Source organism: Prinia subflava, chromosome 10, assembly GCF_021018805.1.
Source record: "Prinia subflava isolate CZ2003 ecotype Zambia chromosome 10, Cam_Psub_1.2, whole genome shotgun sequence".
Classification (NCBI taxonomy): domain Eukaryota; kingdom Metazoa; phylum Chordata; class Aves; order Passeriformes; family Cisticolidae; genus Prinia; species Prinia subflava.
The window spans coordinates 11,810,745-11,831,740 of NC_086256.1; the positions used below are offsets into that span (position 1 = coordinate 11,810,745).

The 20,996-nt window shown below is 38.1% G+C and overlaps 1 protein-coding gene across 14 annotated transcripts in view; it reads right to left on the bottom strand.

Annotated features, from left to right (window-relative positions):
• The window catches only part of FUBP1 (far upstream element binding protein 1), a 34,226-nt gene extending 13,257 nt beyond the window's left edge, over window positions 1-20,969 (bottom strand). For 3 of the 14 annotated variants that reach the window (XR_010081457.1, XM_063407329.1, XM_063407331.1), the window contains exons 1-21: window positions 20,745-20,968; window positions 19,676-19,766; window positions 18,637-18,699; window positions 17,762-17,800; window positions 17,376-17,415; window positions 16,524-16,573; window positions 16,360-16,431; window positions 15,997-16,054; window positions 15,349-15,511; window positions 15,171-15,269; window positions 14,986-15,087; window positions 14,189-14,291; window positions 14,004-14,104; window positions 13,258-13,399; window positions 12,296-12,456; window positions 11,363-11,517; window positions 11,200-11,279; window positions 8,292-8,420; window positions 7,588-7,662; window positions 2,662-2,807; window positions 112-159 (exon numbers count right to left, since the gene is read on the bottom strand). Coding sequence is in view for 9 of the 14 variants with exons in the window: in XM_063407329.1 (XP_063263399.1) it covers window positions 112-159; window positions 2,662-2,807; window positions 7,588-7,662; window positions 8,292-8,420; window positions 11,200-11,279; window positions 11,363-11,517; window positions 12,296-12,456; window positions 13,258-13,399; window positions 14,004-14,104; window positions 14,189-14,291; window positions 14,986-15,087; window positions 15,171-15,269; window positions 15,349-15,511; window positions 15,997-16,054; window positions 16,360-16,431; window positions 16,524-16,573; window positions 17,376-17,415; window positions 17,762-17,800; window positions 18,637-18,699; window positions 19,676-19,766; window positions 20,745-20,858 (2,031 nt within the window). In the remaining 5 variants the exon portion in view is untranslated. The other 11 variants (XR_010081459.1, XR_010081458.1, XR_010081460.1 and 8 more) reach the window with 10 other exon arrangements.
• Between the last annotated feature and the right edge of the window lie 27 nt (window positions 20,970-20,996).

Here is a 20,996-nt window from a genome sequence, read left to right on the forward strand (position 1 = left end):
ATTTGGGGAAGCAGCAGATTGCTTTTCAATACACAACCACAAAGATCTCACAGGGACAACATTAATGTACTGAAAGATATCAATTTATATACTTCCTTAGGTTGTGCTTACCTGTTGCTTTTTTGCAGCAGAACCTAAGGTGGAAGGTCTGGGAAGGCACTGTGAAGTATAAATAATTGCACTGTTTGCAATTAATAAAGATTTTATACTTTAAATGAATCAAAATCAACAGCCTCCATTTTGTGAATGATAAAGAATCCAGTGAATTTAATTTTGCTCAGTTTAGTACATAATAAATGCACCATTCTGTAAGGTTATCTACAAAATACCATGCAAAATATCTGAACTATTAAACTTAATACCCTACACTAAAGATAGCAAATACTGTCCTAGCCTTCTTCAAGCTACCAGCACAATTCCTAATTTTAAAAGGGATAAAAATAACTCCTTCTATTTCTACAGCACAATATATACATTGCTGATTACCTGAAAAAACTACTTCAGTTTTCAAGCCTTAACTTTTATTTCTCTGTGCAGCCACCCTAAAAAAATTTATTCTCAAAGCAACAACATGGTGTTCCAAAAATTAAAGCAATTAACAGTTATAGAATTATTTAAAACATACCTACATCACTACATATCCTCAAACTATCTGGAGACAAAGACAACTCTGTCTAACAAGTGGTTCCAAAGACTTCAATGTTATGATATGCATACTTTAAAACACTGAATGACAGCTGTCTCAGGAGTACTAATGAAAATAACTCTTACTCAGATAAACAGAAACATGATTTTCTTTAGCTATTGCTACAAGTTTCAGGAATACTTACCCACAAAACTCAGATTATGTGTATGTATATATATAAGCAAACCTATGTTTCTGAATTAAGAAGCAATTAGGATTTCCTAAGATACCAGCACTGTATTCCAACATAATATCACACAAGTACAGCATTTGCATTATGTGGAACATTGACAAAAAGATACTGTTGCAGTTCATCAATTTGTCATTCTGATGTACTTACAGTGCAATGCTCCTTGAAGGAACAATCAAGGATGATACACAGCACAGTCCTCCTCACCCCTATAGAGCTAGTTCTATACTGGCTGGATCAAACCTGCACTTCAACAGACAATGGCAAGACAGACTGTAGTGCATGTAGTCTAATATATGCAAAGAGCCAATAAATATGCAAAGAGCAAACATAGGATTTCAAGAGAATCAGCTTTTTAGTATGAGCATTAGAGCAATAAGAAGTTTCAAGTATATATAAAAAAATAATCAGTTGATTCAAATACTTGAATATTTACAAAAAGAGAAGTTATCTGCTCTGCAGGAAGTTCTCAAACACTCCCACCACTCAAACGAAACAGCGTTTTAAGGACAGATGCAATTTTTGTAACTACTATGCATTACCACATTGACTTTTCTATACTGAATTTTGAAGTGGACTACTTTAAACTGAAGGCTTAAGCACATTACACTTAAAGTAAGTTTTATAACTAGTCTGAAAAAATCCGTAAAATAGTTATGCAGGAACAGTTTTGAAGTATTCAATTAAAACCAAAAGTTATCTGTTATAGCAGCTGCACAGGTCTGAAACAGTGGTCATGTATAAAAGGAAATTTCACTGTTAATGCAATGGAAGTATGCCAAAAGATCATCTTCTTAAACACATGCAGTTTTAATCAAATAGAAAGAAAAATAAGGTATCAAGATTACTGGTGCTAGGCAGCAAAATACAATGAATGAAAGAGATCCTCCATCTACAGCTATTCTGCAAGAGGGGAAAAACACACTAACGACAAGTTTTTAAACTCAACATGGTTTATGGGGGGAAAAAAAACCCAACTCATTTGTGTACAGGTACCTTGATTCAGCGTTGCAAATCAATCCTATAATTAATTCTGCATATACCCACATATCCAACTTACCGACACAGGAGGTTTCATATTATTTATTGTAAAGCACAAAACAGGCATTTTTAAAAGTGATAAAGTATACATTGAAAAAGTACATTTATATCACAAAGCATTGACCACATAATTGCAAATACATTTGCTGGAATGTGTACATCTACACTAATACTAAAAACAAACCATTTTTTTCATTTCTACACAGAAATATTACCTCCTATCAGTAGTGATAGATATTTTGTACATTTTCAAAAACACTATTTTTTTAACCAAAATTAAGATCTTCATCAAGGCGTCTGCATCCATACATTTAACAAAGGTTTTTTCCCCCACACAATGAAGCAAATACTGTATTGTCCACTTCTTATTATTGGCCCTGTGCAGAAGAGATACATAAGAGATACACAAAAAGTTAAAGAAAATCCTTTACATCGAGCTAACTCAGGAGTGAAGCCTTTAAGAAAGAAAAATCGGTTAATGTAAATGGTGGTGGCTTCTTGCATGGTTTTCAAAACCCTGGGAGGAGAAAGTTTTTCTTCTTTTTTTAAAAAAAAAAATCACCAAACATATGGATAGATACAGAACTCAAGTTATCAGGTAAACAAAGTCATCTACTAATTATTCTGATAGCTACTTTGCTAGAAAAAAAGATGCATACCCCAAAGGAACAAAGCAGGAGACATGCAAAAAAATATCTACAACCACTGAGACGGAAGCCAGCCAAAAAGCTCTTTAGGACTGTACCTGTGGTGCTGGAGGATGCTGCGGCATTCCCTGTGGACTTGTCTGAGCGTAGTACGCTGCCTGCTGCCTGTAGTACTCCGCCCACGCTGCGCTGTAATCTGGCTGACCGCCCGGAGGAGCCCCAGCAGGGGCAGGAACTGCTTGACCTGCAAGGAATTACAATTACACAGCTTTGGTGGTGCAACAGAAATGAGAAAATTTTAAGATCGCAGCGCCTAACAAACGTCACCTAGCAATATTCCTCCAAGGCTTCTGACTAAACTTGTGGCTCCTTTTTTCAGCCTAAACACTCACCCTATTATTTTAATGTAATGATTCCCATGTAAATCAAAATTGAGGAACCCTAAGGACAGTTTTTTCTGCCTCTTAATTCATAACCATGAATCATGTTTAAAGCCTGCTGACCTAAACAACAATAGCATTTAAACACACACCAAGAGGCAAAACTTTTTTTAATCCATCTAGACTAATTTTATCTTATTTTACAGACTGCATTCATTAGCTCAGCAGATGCCAATTCATACTCTTCCCCAATTCCAGCATCCTTCACTTAATTACAAGGTTACTGCGGGTTACAGTTTCCAAAAAGTATAATAATTTTTGTAAACATTTACTCCACCACAGATTACAGTCCTGAAACTTATATCCATGCATTGTGGAAGTTCCAATCCTCTAGAAACAAGAGCATGTACAAATACACTCTCCCAGACAGCTCAGAATTACTGCTCCTTTCAATTGAATCAACTGACTAAAATCCCAAATAGATGATACACAGGGACTCTTCAGCATATTAAAAAACCAAGAAAAACTATCAAAGAAAATTACAGCCAACTTTTCAGTTGTGCTGTTCTTCCACAGGAGATCTGTCACAAACATTTTTACTTCCTTTTCCCCTCACCTTCAGAAACACCAAATACACCCCTCTTAGTAGCACTAATCTTTATGATTTCTGAGAGGCATTTTTGCAGTTACCATTACAAAATGTGCCAGACTCTAAGCAAAGCAACACTCGCTATGTTCTACCTGAACATCTGTTCACACACATGTGCAAGCACCCAGAAGGGGTTTATATGCAGTGCTTCATTTGAAGTTTCCTGAAATTCCAAACCAGAATTTTTACTATTGTGTTATGACACTTCTGATTTACATTCTTAATGGGTTATTTTTCAAATCAAAAGTTCTACAGCCAGGATACTACCAAAAACCTACCTGTGCAAGTTTTTTCTAAGATACTAGGAAAAACCCCCACAAAGCCAACACAACCAAACTACTACATCACATCACCCTACAGGAAACAAACTCAGGCAAAATGTAAGCCTGCACCCTGTACAACTCCACGTGCACCCAACTTCTGTTATGAACAGAACAGGGCAGCTTCCACATGATGAGAGCTGAAAGTTTTCAGTCCTACCTGAAACCACCTCACCTTTTATTTGATTACAAGACCACTGAGCAACTTTCTGAAGAACATGAGTATCAAAAATTCCGATGAAGTGTCTTCTGGGGTATCAGACAGAAGGCTGGCTTTGTTAGTTTTTTAAAAATACGTTAACAAAGAAAATTCACGTGAAGAATCCTAGCTATTCACACTACTCCTACAGGTGTAGTCTTCTAATCCTCTCAAAAACATGAAGTGTGAGCAGAGAACGTGAGTATTTGGCAAAGCACGATCCTGAAAACCATCAAAATACAACCATCCATTCTTCAACTCTCTTTACAACTTATTTTTTCCACTTACACTGTAGGTAAGCTCTGAAAGAGTATCTTTTATTTTGATTTATACAGTAAAGGAATTTCCAGAAAAACCTGAATTTTGTCAAATCTTTAGAGCTGTTATCACACTATACAACTTGTACTGCCACTTACAGTTTACACTTCTGATCAATTATTTAAACAAAAACTACCTTTTTTAGTGGTTATAAATTATCCCAGGATACACTCTTCCCTTGTTCACCATACCTTTGAGGTAATAACTGTACTTACAATTTACTGTCAGCACAACTGAATGTCAAAGATAAGGGATTTTTTGTGCATTAGGATCCAAGAATCTTTGGACATTCAGCCAGCTATGTCAAGGCAGCACAGAAATTCAAATAATGAATCAAATAAAGAAAATTTAACATCAACTCAAAGATGTCAAACTGGACTTCTGTCCTGATGAGTATTTTGGGCGTTCCCTGCTAAGTACTACGAGTAGTTCTGAACCTACACATGGAATTGAGTTTAGTCAAAGCTTCCCTTCAGTGCAGAAGCTGCACTGAGCAGCTCCTGCTCATTAATATCCAAATTCAACAGGAACACTTACAGGTTATCCTGACCAGCTCCACACAAAGGAAATTTGAGAAACACAGAACACCTCCCTTTTAAGGAGGGCTGGAAAAGGAAACACCAGCACATTTTACATTTCAACATTATCAAGGGTGATTCTAGTAACAGCAAATTGTTTTATTTCTTCTTTCCCACTACAATGCTAAGGAATCTTTTAAAAAACACTTTATTTTTTAATGGAATCCTTTAACTGTATGTCAAGCCCACAATACATGGGAATGGCATTACATGATAAATTTACAAATTCCAATAGTGACATACAGATTATTTACTAATGATCGTGAGTTCATGTTTAGAGGGAACTCTCACAAGAGACTTTTTGGAGTATTTGCTACTCAAAGCAGTATCCCCTGAAACAAGGGTCTGAAAAAGGAGATGGACTTTGCCACTGTATTTCTGAGTCAGAAAACAGGTTAATATTCAAGTCACAGTTCAGTGAAAAATACCGTGAAGTGTTCTCTGTTATTAACAGTCATATCACACCAGTAGGAAGCCACTTTGAAAACACTGCTGTTGTTTGGGTGGACATATTCAGGAGTGTTTTAGCATTTTCGGATCACTCATACTTGACTAAATGAGAAAATCCGAAACAACAATTGCAGTATTACAGGCAACTCGTTCAGCCTGCCACAAGGATTATCAAAATGCTTTTCTTCAGCAGCAAAAATAGAACTGACCAGGCTCAAGAAGTCTGAGTTTCAGTTCAGCTCGCCCTAACTGTGTTTGGTGAAATCATCTGTGCTGTGAAAAATCGGAGTCAAAGAGCAAGTAAGGGATGAGACTTGTAATTCTCATCCTTTGGCACAAGTCAATGGGGACAGAACACTACAGTACTCTAGGAAGCACAAATGGCACTGGAAAACCTGGACACCACAAGAACTTGCTGTTGGACAGCCTTCCTGTCCATCAGGCCTTTTACTACTTCTTAACATTGTTAATGAGGTGGGGAAAACCAGCACCATTTAGCATTACATCAACTCCAGCTCAATTCCTCTATTCTAACTGGCTTTACAGAAATGGTATCTACCACATCAAGATTCTGCAGCAAAAAATTCTCATGATTTACAGACAAGTTCTGCAGGTCCAGCCATCAAGCTCTTCTTCAGGCAAAGAATTCAAAAAGGAATTAAGCTGGGAACTGCCCTTGTGTTTTCCCCTTATTTGACTGTCCTGGCATTTTTTACATTTTGAATTTTAAGAGCAACTATTTTTACCTCCCAATGTATTTTTTTGGCTCGCACTCCTCTTTGGAATTGCTCCCATAAACTCTACCCCAACACCTTGTAACTAGCTATTATTTAATCTGAGCAAGTGCAACACTAGTGCAACCCAGACTTTGCTTTCCAAGAGCAAATGAAAAAGATGGCAGAGCGCCTGCCACCTAATTCCATGATTTTAAAAAAAGTGAAAGCCACCCACAAGTTTGCATTTCAGAATGAGAGCCAAACTAACAAAGACAGTAAATTGAAAAGAAATAGCTGAATGAACCAGGAAGAAGAAAAATAGGAAGGCCTATCACCTTAAAAATCACATGTTTGGGACTTGTAATTTTGTTAGTCTGATACTCATGAACTAAATGCTCATTATGTACTTTCTGCAGAATTCATCACTTATACTGTACCAAAATAAGAACAGTTCTGTCTTGGCAAATAATAATCAATACAGTGGAATGTTGGTAGACAAACTAAGCATGTTATTAATCTTAAATCTGAAAGCTTTTAATATTTTGTGAGAAAACTGAGTGCAGCTGGAAGATGGCAGAACAGCCACCAAAGCCTCCCATGCAAACAAGAACACATCCCAAAGCAGATGCTGCTGTATGCTGGTGAGATAGCTGGGAAAGCACTGGCACTCCTAAGCCCAGTGGTGCTCAGTATCCAGCCCTCCATCACCAACAGCATCCATGGCAGAACACCATGGACAAAACATGACCTTGATTTAAAAGGTACTGACACCTTCTGCCAGTACATAAAAACCACATACTTTCCTTATACACAAAACAATGAAACAATCAAGTTAACCAGAACATTAATTTCATTTTTCTGATAAAAGCTATCAACAATATAGAACCTGCAGTTTAAACACAGTTCTAGAGTGCTGCAAAACAAATGCTATTTAAAAAAGGGCACAGTATAAATGAAAGCTAATTATGATGCTTTAGTAACCTGGAAAGCAAAGTACAAGGAAAAAAAAATTGTATGTAATCTGAAGAGAATTGGGAAACAACTACCAAACAAGAAGAACAGCTTCATAAAGTAGATCAAACTTAACTTTGAAACTTGGGAAATGTACTTTAAAACACTTGGATTGAACCATTTAAAAGATGTTGTTTCTTAATGATCAAAGACATCTCATTAAGTTTGAAGTATTTTTGTAAAGCTGATTACTAGGCTGAGTACCAGGAAATGCCTAAAAACAAAACAAAATTGAAGTCTGTTTCTCAGCAGTATTTCGTTCAGAAGACACATGACTGTGCATTACAATTTTTGGGGCTAAAATTCCTCATCTCATCCATCAAAATATGCACGTCTACCAAAAGATTCCACTATGAATGTGGAATAGGAGAAACAACAGAAAAACCCCTGCACACACACTTACCCATTTTTTTGTAGTACTCCTCCCAGGCCTTGGTATAGTCAACCTGCCCTGCTGGTGCTGGATTTGGCTGATCTCCTGAATTACATTAAAAATAGTTAAACCAAAATTACTGAGGTTTGTTTCACACATAATCCAAATAATCTACTGAAATTTTCAGTAACAGTCCCTCATGACATGACTCAAATCTGACCCTATAAACCTTTGTGGTACAAGCTACAATTAGGAACTACAATTACAAACTACTAGTAAAAAAGACATGTTTTCAAGATTCAGGAAATGCATACCACTAGCAATACAAAACACCAAAATTCAAGTGGTGAGCCTCAGGCAGGCACAAAAATTAAAAACACACAACTAAATGCCACAACTGTAATTGTCCTAAACCCACTGGAAGCAATGCAACCATTAAAGCAAATGACAATCAACAGCTTAGCTCATTACATTTTTATTTATGACTGCTCTATGTAGTCATTAAGTCAGCACACAGTGCAGCAAAATTCTCTTTTGTATATTTCAAGAGAAATACATTACCCTTGTTACTACTGAAATTAAGACAAGCAATGTTGAAGGCTATGAGCAGTAGTTTCCCAAGAAAACCAGCTACTTAAAATAAATTTACCCGACATACAAGGACAACAGTAAAAAATAATGGGGTATTTACACCTCCAGCAATGAGAAATGTGTCCATTTCACTCCATATCTACCTTGTCCATTAGTCTGGGTCGTAGCTGGTCCACCAGGAGGGGCTGCAGGTGGTGGCTGTGCTTGCTGCTGATAATAGTGAGCATAATAAGCTGCCCACGCTGCTGAATTGGGATCTGTTCCTGGCTTACCTATGAAAACAACATAAGCATTTATAATAGTACTACTATGAACAGAATGCTGTCCTTCAATTAATCCTGTCCTAGGCATTCTTATTTTCCTCCAAGGAGAAATCCATCTAAACAAAATATCCATGTACATCCTTTAAATATTTTTCTTTCTAGCATAAACTTTTGATCACGTTTCAGACCAATGTTCTGTACAAAGTGTACTTTCAAGGAGCTGGTGAGATAAAATAATTGTAGAATCTTTACTACTACAATGCCACTTATTAATCTTACATGTGATAAACAGAAACAGATTTTTCAAGTTTGTTTAAACAGTCATGTTAATAAATGGTAGCAGCAATGAATCATTCTAGCACCAAACGATTTCAGTGGTTTTACTTTTGTTAGAACCTCACGCTAATGACACTGGCACCGGTGGAGGAGGCATGCCAAAAACATATTTCTGAAACAGAAGAATACAAGACTTACTGGGTATTTGCAATGCTTGTCAGTTACAACTTTAAGGTAACAGTAAAACAGAGAAACACACAGCATTTTAAGAATCTGAATCCCCATATATGGCTATTAAGCATCACTGTTTACTTACAGCTTTTTAGTATAAAAATAATAGAAACAGCTGCATCTTCTGCATCTATCTCCATGGTTCCTTATTTTTATCTACATCTAGGTAGATGATGCTGCTTCCTAGGGTTTTATTTCTCTGTTTCTCACATTTAGCCTTTAGGAATGGCTTATTCTTGCTGAATCACAGATTGATTACATTACCAGACTGGCAATCCACAATACCTGAAAATCTACTATTAGAGAACATAATATGTTTTACACAACCAGCATACATTTGCAAACAGTATTTGCAGTCTTAAAGAATAAAAGTATCTGCAAAGAAATGCAGCCAAGTGAGGAGAGATATTCACAAAAGGACATGGACACAACTGATACTTTAGAGTAACTATACATGGGAACATAAATACAATCCTCCCTAAACACAAAACAGGTAAGGCAGTGGGTAATGGAAGATGAAGAAATTCCCTGAAAAAGGCATTCAAGAAGAAACCCAGAACAACAAATTAATGCTAAAAGAAATCCTGCAATGAAAGTCAGATGTAACCACTTCAGATGCACACAGAAGAAAATGTTAACACACTAGTTTCTGTTTCAAATCAACAACACTGGATTTAAACCAACATATCCTATATTCTAAGGTTACCTGCAAATATCAAATAAGCAATTGCTCAATTCCCCCCCTCCTTTCTCCTGAGCTACTTCTCTTGAGTAGAAGAACACAGAGCTGGTTTCATTAAATTTCCAAAGAAATCTGACTGTAGTAACTAGCTCCACTTTCACATGACAAGGGCAAGGACAGTTCTGCAGAAAGCACCTCTGAAAAAAGTACTAAAATAATCCATTTGTTACACTGGAATAAGTAACTGAGTGAAAACTGTAGAAAATTCATCCAAAGAAATGCCAGTCAAAAGAAACACCAACTTCAACTGCACATGTGAGAACTTCATTAGATTTTTAAGAGAATATTTATCAGAGAAACAGTTACAGAATCATTAAAATGACATCAAGGGAGTATTTGCCGTTTTTTCTTACACAGCCTTTATGCAGACAAATAACTTCATCAAAATAAAAAAGTGATGTGAAAAGGCTGTAACATTTTAGCAGTGGTTTTGCATTAAATACTTTTGCTATGCTGAAGAGTAAGTCACTTTGAACCATTACACTTCTAGATGATGTCAGCAGGCACTTTAAATACTGAACTGAATACATGCAGAGCTACCTTGTGCAGAAGTTTGGGAACTAAAACCAGCAAGAACTCTTTGCAAAGACATAATGTGATACATACACAGAGATCCCTTCTCCACTAATGGAACCTATATCAGGAACAGTGGCTATCAGAAAATATCTGTCATTTATAATACAAATGAAATTGAGATCTTTTGGCTCAAGTTCTGAGGAAACTACCTCAAATGAGGCACAACAGACTCAAGCATCTAGCCTTACCATGCCTTCTGTGGCTGATGTTCCATTTCCCCATATCCTCTAGTCCAACCAAAGGATGTAAACTTAAAGAAAAGCAGGATACTACAACTTTGGAAGTTGGAATTAAGGAAGAACTCCCAGTCTCGACAAAGATAAACAGAAACAGAAGAAACAGATTCTACAAAGATGGATTTCAGAAGAAAATACAAAACTATTACAAGGAAAAGCTCAAAATACATCCCTAACTAGTCTTACTGTATTAACGGCAATTCACCAAGGTTTCAGCCCTCAAAAGGGACTCAACAAAAGACACTGGTGTATCAGACTCTTAAAAGTAATTGTAACAGAACAAAACCTAGAAACATCATAGCAATAACTGCTAGAAGACAAATCAGTGAAGACTGTTTAGAATAAAACACAAAGTCATTTACTATTAGAGAAAGAAAAGACATCCTTAATAAAGAACTTTATGCAAAAACATCAATTTAAAGAAAACTGAGTTGCACAAAATCAGTGAACCAAGACTTGCAAGAAGTATCATAGTGATGCAGTTTCAGTAACATTTGTAAAAAAGCATACTCCAACGGTAACAATTAAATTTCAACATTTCACAAGCCACACATGGAAAGTGCAAAATTAAGTAAACTGACAATCAGTGTAAAAAAAGCCAGAAAAATAGGAGCTTTTCAGCTTTATGAGGGTAACACAAGTGGACTGTACAATGCATACACTCTTAAGGACAGAATGGATGTACTTGAAATCTACCAACACTACAGCACAGCTGTGCATTTCTTACCTGGGTCTGGTGGGTTTGGTGGCTGCCAGTGAGGATAAGCATTTCCCCATCCTTGTGGAGCATATGGAGCTGGAGGACCACTGTAAAAGATCAGGTCATACAGAGTGAACGGCAGTCCCAGGATCAGCCCACGCAGAAGGAAGGCAGCTGAAGCAATACTTACTGAGGTGCAGGACCGGGAGGGCCTGGGTTGTAAGGAGCTGGGTTATACGGTCCCATGGGAGCACCAGGACCTGGTGGCCCAGGAGGTCCATGCGGGCCGGGAACAACACCATGGGGGCCATGGGGAACAGGTGGACCCAATGGATTCACTGGACCCTGTGACAAGGGCAGCACAGAGACGAAAATACACCTTGAGGTTCTCCATTTTCCAGCACTTTAAAAGCATTTATCTGAACACTCAAAGAACATCTGAAAGGTTTGACTGGTTTTAAAGACAGTTCCCTGCAGAAAACAGGCCACCTGAAGTTTGATTAGGCCTAGAGCTAGTTAAAGGCAGCTGTGGCAGTAATGGCAACTAAAAAACTGCACTTATTTTAGTTCCTTCTTGACGAAGTGAAGGATTTTACAAAAAACCCACAGATTTTTTCCACAAGTTGCACTTAACTCCCCACGCTCTAACACGACTATCGGTTTCAAAATAAATCAATACATCTAAATCTGACTAACTAAATCTGCTTTTAAGGCCAGACACAAAAAGCCTCTAGTAAATTTGATTCCATGCACACACATGCAAACAAAAGCGCAGTGAAACTGAAGGTATAACTTGGCTTAGAACTTTACCCAAACATGCTAAGACTGAAAAGCAAAACGCAATTTTGTATCATTGACATCTTTGAACTTATCCATTTTTTCATATACACAAAATTGGCATTTTCCAGAACACACCATACGATGCTGAAGAGGTCAACTCTTCAGCATGTTTCCATTTCAAGACTTTATTATATTGCCTTAAACCCAGATTATCATTATTATCAATTTATTATCTAATTAAATTAATCTGAGAAGTGAAAGGAAAGAGAGATCTCCACAAAGACCACCTGCTTTCGGCTCTGTTTAGCTGTAATAGTAAACGAAAAATCAGTTATCCACTCACTCCAATCTTTTCTTCTATAAGTTGTCGTGCATAATCTATTTGCTGGGGTGTCCCACGGATAGTAAACATCTTCATGTTTGGATCCGCATTAGGTGGAGGATTTCTTTGAAGTTCTATTCTAGCACCAGACTGTTGGCTTATACTTTTAATCGTTTCTCCACCTACAACACAATATAGTTTTTATGATGTACATTAAAGCAAAAAATACATCATAGAAAAGTGTACACAATGGAAGCCAAAAAGACATGAAAAGTCACCTATTCTTATGAGCCATTCAAGAATATTCTAACAATTCAAATAACATCTCTTCAGTGTACTATAGAGATTTAACGGCAATAAACTAGCAAAAGAAATTATTTTTAAAGACTACAAAAATGTTAGTCAAAACAGCAGCAAAGAATTCCTACAATCTTGTCTGTATTTTTTGTTTATGTAAATATTTAGTATTAGACATTAATAACAATAGACACACATGGTTATATATATATAAGTTATATTTAAGTTTATATATAAACTTAAAACCCAACCTCCCTATAAAGGAGCAAGGAAGCCTAAATGACAAAAATGCCACATAGAGGCTGACAAGGTAGTTAAATTCACAACTTCTTGCCATGCACCAAAGCCAGAAAGCTAAATTCCCTGAACTGGCTCCTCTTCTTACAGGATCCAGAGAAGTTTTATGTACTATTAGTATATATAAAGTCTTCAAAACAGGGGAAATTGGGCAACTAAAAGTTCTTAAAAAAATCACAGAATCACAAAATATTCTGAGTTGGAAGGGACCCACAAGGCTCATGGAGTCCAACTCCTAAGTGAAAGGCCCATACAGGGATTGAAGATACACCCCCAGCATTACTAGCATCACGCTCATGACACGTCTATCAGCGTAGTGTTCGTCCACACAGAAAAGCTGAGTGGTTTTTTTAAGTAACATACAGATGTACATATATAAGATACATTGCCTTTTCCAATGATTAATCCAGTTTTGCCAGTAGGGACAATAAAATTGAACTCCTGTAATCCTCCAGGAGGCCCCATGTTCCAGTTGCCTTGGCCTCTACCCCTTCCTCGACCACCAGGTCCTGGTCCACCAGGGTTACCAGCCTAAAAAGAAGCAGCAACAAACAAATGAGCATGCCCTATAAAATTATAGCTAACAAATAATGCAAGCAGGTTAAACAACATCATTGTTAAGAAAATACTGATTCACTATTCAGACAATTTTGGTAGTTAAAGCAGTACTTTCTATGAAAGAACTACATCACGTTCTAAAAATATCCTGTACAATTCTGCATAGGAAAGATGAAGGAGCAAAGGATATAGAGGCAAGAAGAAAATTTCACACACACAAAGATGTAATTTTTGTCTGCTTTCCATAAATGCTATAGTGGGGCTCATCTAACAATAAGCTATTAAAAATTGATTACAACCAAAAGTAAGAGCATACTAGCTATCAACACAAAACAGAAGCAGCAGCTCTAAAACCAGCTACATCAAGAAATGCCATGACTTTGAATCAGTATGGTCAAAATTTTACAGTTGCAAAACTGTAGCTGTAAAAATAAACATTCATATTCCAGACCAAATTTGAAGTACAGTCAAATGGCACAGCCAAATTATTTTCTTTAGTTACACAAACTTTTTGAAAAATTTGGGTCTTTCCAAAAGATGAGCAGGAGATTTTAAACACTGAACAACGTTACCCAACCTGAACACTGCGAAGGAGATCCGTAATAATTTCTGCAGCATGCTGACATCTGTCAGGAGGCCCTGTGATCTGGGCTATTCTATCTGGAGTTGTTCCATCATCTGGAATAAAAATGAACTATTCCAGTATATGCAATTCAGTAAATTTACATTTAAGTCACAGAAGGTAATGATTGGGTTACAAACCTGGCTTAAACTGGATCCTAACACCAGCATCATTCTGGATCTTTTTAATCATCTCTCCATTTCTTCCAATTACAATACCTACAGCAAATCGTGGTATTGGAACCTAAAAAAAAAGCCCAACCAAACAAGATGTTGATGACACAGATATTCCTAAAAAATCCACACAATGAAAGGATTAGAATTACTTAGAATTGTAAACTAGGACAAGTCCTATGCCACTTCAGGCTTTTTCAAGGATTACTTTTTTAATATCAAGTCACAAGCCTAGCACATACTGGACAAAACCATTAAATAGAAAAGTTATCCTGTGCTTTAGAAGTTCTCATAGTGGTAGCAATTAGAGTGGATTTTATGCTTCTCAAAATAAAAAAAGAAAACAGAAAAAAGAATTTATATAGAGTGTCTAAAACGCAGATTCCAGCAGGTGAAGCTTTAAGCCTCTCCCCCGATGAACAGTTACTAGCTTGTGACTTGCATTGATAGCTGGACTTAAATAAGTTCTTGTAAAGGCCAAAGTCCAATTTCGATAATGTTGTAACATGATACATTTGGCCACATAATTTACTTGCTCATTTGATAAAAGAACTCCAGCTATTTGTAATATTTCAGAACTGCTGGCAATGTAAAGTGAATGCTGCACATCATTTAGTGTCATACATTCAGCAATAATAAAGTAATACTTACATGCCACAGCCACTTTTGAAATCTGGTTAAAAGCTTTCAGTGGTATTGACCAACTTAACATTTTAAAGTTAACATCTCAAAATACAGTGAACAAGTTTTTCAACCATGCTTACGTCTATCCCTTCATTTCCTCCTATTCTTGACCCATACTCGTTGCGCACCTCTCTAAAGCCACCTTGATCGCGAATTAACTCCAGCACCATTTCCTTGGCTTGCTAAAAGAAGAACGAAAGCTCTTTTAGGTACTGCAACATCAGAACAGACTAGAAAATGCTCAGAATTGTGAAGCACTCTGTACCTGAACTTTATAAGGGTCTCCAGTTATCCTAAGGGGCTTGTCTGCACCAGTATTCTGTGGACCATCTTGAATCATGACCATTTTGACACCTGCCCGCTCCTATTTGATAAAAGGGAGGTCAATACTCACTCAAATCCAGATTCAGTACTAACATATTTGAAAGAAAATATGCATATACCTGTAATTGTTTAATTGTCTCTCCACCTTTCCCAATCACTAATCCTGCTTTACTTGCTGGAATCATAATTTCTTGGACTGCATTTCCAGGTCCATCACCATGATGAAATCCAGGTGCAGGTCTTCCCTTTTCAACTATCTGATCAAGTAATCTTTTTGCTGACCTGTGAAAGAAAATACAAATTTCTAATGCTTATTCCTGCAACTATCACTTGCCCACACCTACTGTGCTTGGCAAAACTTCTAATTAGAAAAATTCCTGCAAAAATATTGTGGTTATTATCACTAAGAAATATTAAGCAATCTCAATCAATCTGCAAAAGTAATTTAAGAAACTAACTGCAAAATAACAAAACCATCCCAGTACTGGAATACAAATGATGGTCCTTTACCAAACATATGTAATGAAGTTAGCTCCTCGAGGTCCCTGAATATAGATACACTCATCAAAGCTTAATTCAGAACAAAAGCTACTGCTTGATTCAGCATGTCAAGTACGGCCATTTGTACATTCAGTAAGGACATTTGTACCTGTAACCACTACCACAACAGTGGACAAAAGCAAGTATGTACCGACCACCTGTGTCAGGTCAGCTGCCATCAGAGAAAAATCACGACTACAGTCCTGACATCAGTTCAAAATACTTACTGAACAGACTCTGGTGTTCCAGTTAGCATACATGATCTTTCAGGCAGGCCTCCACTATCTGCAATCATAAAATAAAACCAACTTATCAGTAGTGTTAAGTCAGAAAGAGATTATGAGATTATTCATCTTATATAAAGGGCTGGAATTTCATATTCAATGAAATAGAATAATCAGTGTATTCTGTTTTGCATTTCTTTAGCCCATCATACTCATGATTAGCACAAAAAAATTAACCTGTATCTTAAATAAATAAAGGTTCAGGCAATAAGAAGCAATGAGCAATCTTCTGGACCTCCTACCAACCACCCCCATTCCCCCCAAACAGACAAATTAAACTCCCCCCATCTCCCACCAAATAGTTACCAGGTGCAATCTGGATTTTACAGCCAGACTCCTGCTGTATGCGTGAGATCTGCTCTCCACCTCTGCCAATTACTTGGAGAAAGAAAATACAGAAAGATTATTTGTATTACCAGCATCTCCTAACATCCCCCACTACACTGCAACAGCACACCCATACTACTTACTGAATCCAACCATCCCATCTGGAACTTTGTACTCCTCTGTCATCACAGACCTACAGCCAATGTTAAACAAAAGACATGACCATCCACAGAACAAACCTGCATTACATTTATATATCCTCCCATTAAACTAAAGCAAGCTACTGCCCCACCATCACCCTCGCTTACTTGCCTCCCATTAACTTGAAAAATCATTATGCAAGCAGAGTTCTACATAAGCCAACACACAGAAATGACACAGAAAGTTCAAGTGTCATACAAATCAGTCAAAAGTTTTCCTTCCCCCTTTTAATTAACAGATGTACAGCGCAGAAAATGCTACTGTAGCATTTGAAGTTTCATCTGTATATCCATTAAGGGATGTTGGAAATTTTGGTATCACAGAACTGTCCAAAGCATTAGAATAATAGTTGGATCTAGTTGTTTAGGTAAGAAATGAGCAGAGAAAACAATGAAATGGTAACAAATGTAACTGAGTAATAATCTGTATGAAGTCTGAATTATTTTGTTTTTAGGCCTTTCAGCTTTGCTTTTTGTTTACAAGATGGCATAACCCCCTTTCTCTTCAGATCTGCTTCCAACTTCCAGGTATGCTACCTATGCTGAAGTAGTAAAAGCCAGGCAACACATTTTCCTGTTATTAAGTTCAATCCACAGCCTAGGCTGTGGAGAAAGAGAGAGAGCAGTGTAGGTACATTTTAAGTGTCTGACTTGGGACTTGGTTAAAGCTAAATTTCAACAGATCACACATGAACAAAATAAATGCTTCATGTGTTATACCACTTTTTCAGAAAAACTGCTTGAAACTGCTGGATTTCAATAAAAATCCTAAGTAAGATGTAGTGTAACTCTTACCTTTGCTGCTGATGCATCGGTGGTAGCTGATTTCCAAAAGCTACAAACAAACATTGTTAAAATTAAATTCAAACAAGAGGTATAGCTTACAACTAAGCTCTTCCTTTGATAACAAAACTCAATTGTATCGAACCTTCGTCCAAGTTCACTTTTAAGAAGTGTTATCAAAAGGTTTAGAAACAATAAAGACTCTTAACTGTTGCTACCACCACTGTCAGTTCTACCAAGCAGACTCCCACTGCTTCAACCAAGTAAGACATAAACCCCCAGCCATATTTTTGGATTTTACTTATTCAAGTGTCACCTACCAGAATACTTTCAAACTGTTGTTCTGACAATGTTACACTTGTTTAGTTTTTTTTGACAACAAAATAAAAATTACTTACAGTCATTCTGAGGAGCAACTTTCTTAGCATCTGGTTGATCTGCAAAATTAAGATTTTTTAAATTTTTTTTGCCAAGAAATTCAGAAAGTGTTTAAACCTTTAATGTGAATTGTAAGTTTCCAGTGAATTTAGCCCCCCTTTTTTTCTTTCTTTTTTCTCCTCCAATTTCAGGGAGTTGATCATCTGAATAAAAGAAAGAATCTCACGAACACTCAGCACTTGGTTAGTATAGCTGAAAAGATGTTAGGTTTTTCCACGTATCTATTCAGTTTAACAAAAGGCAGCTTTCAGAACGCACTGTATGTAGATAGCTCACAGATACCCAGTCACTGAAACTCAACTAAGATAAGGAACAAGGTTGAGCTTTGTTGGCTGCTCAAGCTAATGATGCTTCTATAGTAAAAAAGAAAAAAAAAATCAAATCCATACAAAAGTCAACAGTAACTTGAAACAGTAATTCTGACCACAAATCTAGACCGAACATCTGAAAATACAACAGTATCACATGGCAATGCAATCTCAATCTGAATGTTGATATGAAATCTCTATTCAAATATCAAGCATTTCAGAGCATAAAACTTCAAAAAACAAAACCAAAACCAAAACAAAACCAGAATCAAAACAACTACATCACTACTGTCCAAATCCTTTGTGTATAGTAGAGAAACAAAAGGCAACGTGAACCTATATCTGAAAAGATAATACTTCAGATGCTTCCTTCCCACCCCAAAACAAAGGCTGTATGAACCACCATAATTTATGTGCAGCAAAAACTCAGCCACATATTCCAAGAAATATTTGTGTCAATCCAGAAAGATCCACTAGTTTATGTCATGTTTACATACTAAACACAGGTAATAAATAAAAATTCCTGCCTTTAAAAGGAGAGGGCATTCCCTCCCAGTGTGTTGTACTGCTCGGACTTGTCCAAGAGCCATCTACACATAAAATAAAAAGAATACATTACATATATCATCTGAAGCATCATTAGCTCATTTTTGTATATTAAAAACCTCACCTTTGATAGGAAAAAACTTTATTGTAGGACACAAGAACTCCTGATATAAAGCCTTACATTCTGTAGACTGAGTTTCAATCCTCTTAAAGGAAAAAAAAGCATTTCTCTTTTGTGAGACCTCTGAGAACATTTCAGCAAGCTCAAAGATTTCTTCCCATAATTTGGCTAGGATTTTGTGTGTATATTAACCGTATCAAACCATGTTAAGTTCAAAGTGGGTGCTCCATAAGAGACGGAAGAAGACACACAAACACTTCAGGAGAAAACTTTACTGCAGTGTAAGGCAAATCCAAAAAGCTGCAACAAGTCAGAAGGTTTAAGTATGATCTTATCAGGGTTCACACATGCTGTAAGCTGAACTATTAGACTATGCAAAAGTGTCTTCAAGAAGAAAATTTACTTTTTTGTGGTTTTTTAAAGTCCTATGCTTTTACAATGAAATGCATTAATACTTTTATTTGAAACAGTACTGTAAAAAAGTCAATGAAACAATCAAGCTTCAGGAGCACTTCCAGCTCTAATTGTAATTTACAGGTTGTAACCAATCCCAGACAACTCTGAAAGACTTCAATAACACCTGCATAGGCATTTGGCAACCTGAATATTTCTGTCCCTTTCCCCAGCATACATTTTTTTATTTGCAGTACTTAAACCACATTAAACCTGTAAAACAGGCTTACATTCACTTCAAGTTAGAGCACAACGGTTTAAAACTTTCCCATTAAACTGAAAATGAAAAAATATGTCATTATCTATAAGGGTAACAATTTTTTTTTAATGTTCTGCTATGGAAAAAAAAAACCAAAAAACCAATCCACAAACAAAACCACCATCTGCAATCTCTGGCACAGTGGCCATACTCCACAAAAATAAATGCGGCAGGGATGAGTGCATACCTCCATCTTCAAGAGGTCTTTTCTGCCCTCCATAACCGTAGTCGTTTGAATTCATTGCTGTGCCAGCATCTCCTCCAATTTTCGCTGCAATCTAAACAAAAGGCATATGCGAGCCAAGAAAGAAAAATAATTAGTTCGGCCCACGTTTGTAACACGTCTTCTAAAAGATTTCAGCGATTTAAACAATGCGCATTAAAATGAACCCAAATAATTAAATAAAGGCCAAAACCAGTTTTGTTTGTAGAGGTTTTCCTTTAAGTTTTAAAGACTTGTGCTCATCCTTTAATGTAGATGCCTCTTAAATTTTCCTCATCTACGGACAACAAACCGAACGAGAACTTGGCCTTTAAACACCAATATCTTTTTCCTAAACGGGGATTTTCTTTCTCTACGCGTTCTTCCCGAAACGCTGTGATATCCCACGGTAGGGCCTCACCAAACTATTTCAAAACCCGACTACACTGGGTCTTCAAATACTGCCAAAACCGCGACCGCTTATTAACAGACAAGTCGAACATGTCGCCCGAGAAACGATGAAAACATCGCCCGTGGTGCACAAGCTGCAAATAAAACTGCGGGATAAAGAGCTTCCGCAAGGGCCGCCCTAGCTCCGCAGGCCGCCGCGCTGCCCAACCGGTCCGAGCAGGCTGCGGGCGCCGCGGGCGCCACAGCACGGCCCGCGCCGCCGAGCCGCCGCCCTCCCGTCCCGTCCCTCCGCCGGCCCGGGCCCGATAACGCGCCGCTACTCGCCCGCCGAGATTTCGCCTCCCCGCCATGGCGGAGGAGCCCCGCGGGGCCGCTCCTCTCACCGCAAATCCACTCGAGCCGATCCCGGCGCTGCTCGCGGGCAATGGCGGAGCGGGGCCACAAATACCTCGCGGCCCAGGGCGGGCAGGTGGCGCAAAGGGGGCGTGGGGACGGGACAAAGCTCCCCCCAACACACACACGCTGGCAGAGCGGCCCCCACTCTCCACAGCCGAGTGCGCAGCGCCCTCACTGTTCCCGCAGCTCCGAGACCGCGGCCTCCAGGCCCCAGGACCCCATTGATTCGATGGAGCCACACACACACCTGCCTAGCCCTCTGCAGCGCGTCTTTAAAGGCATCGTTCACTCCTCCAGCCCCGCCACCACCTCCCCCGGGCGCGCCCGCGGCAGGAGGGGGCACCGTGGAATAGTCCGCCATGGCCGCCCCGGCGCCGCTCCGACCGCTATCGCTGTCTGCCAAGAAAGAGAGAAAATGGCGGCGGGCGCGCGCCTTTCACATTCCTGCGCGGCATCGTGCTCGGGGGGAGCGCGCCGGAATCTCGCGAGATCTCGGGCG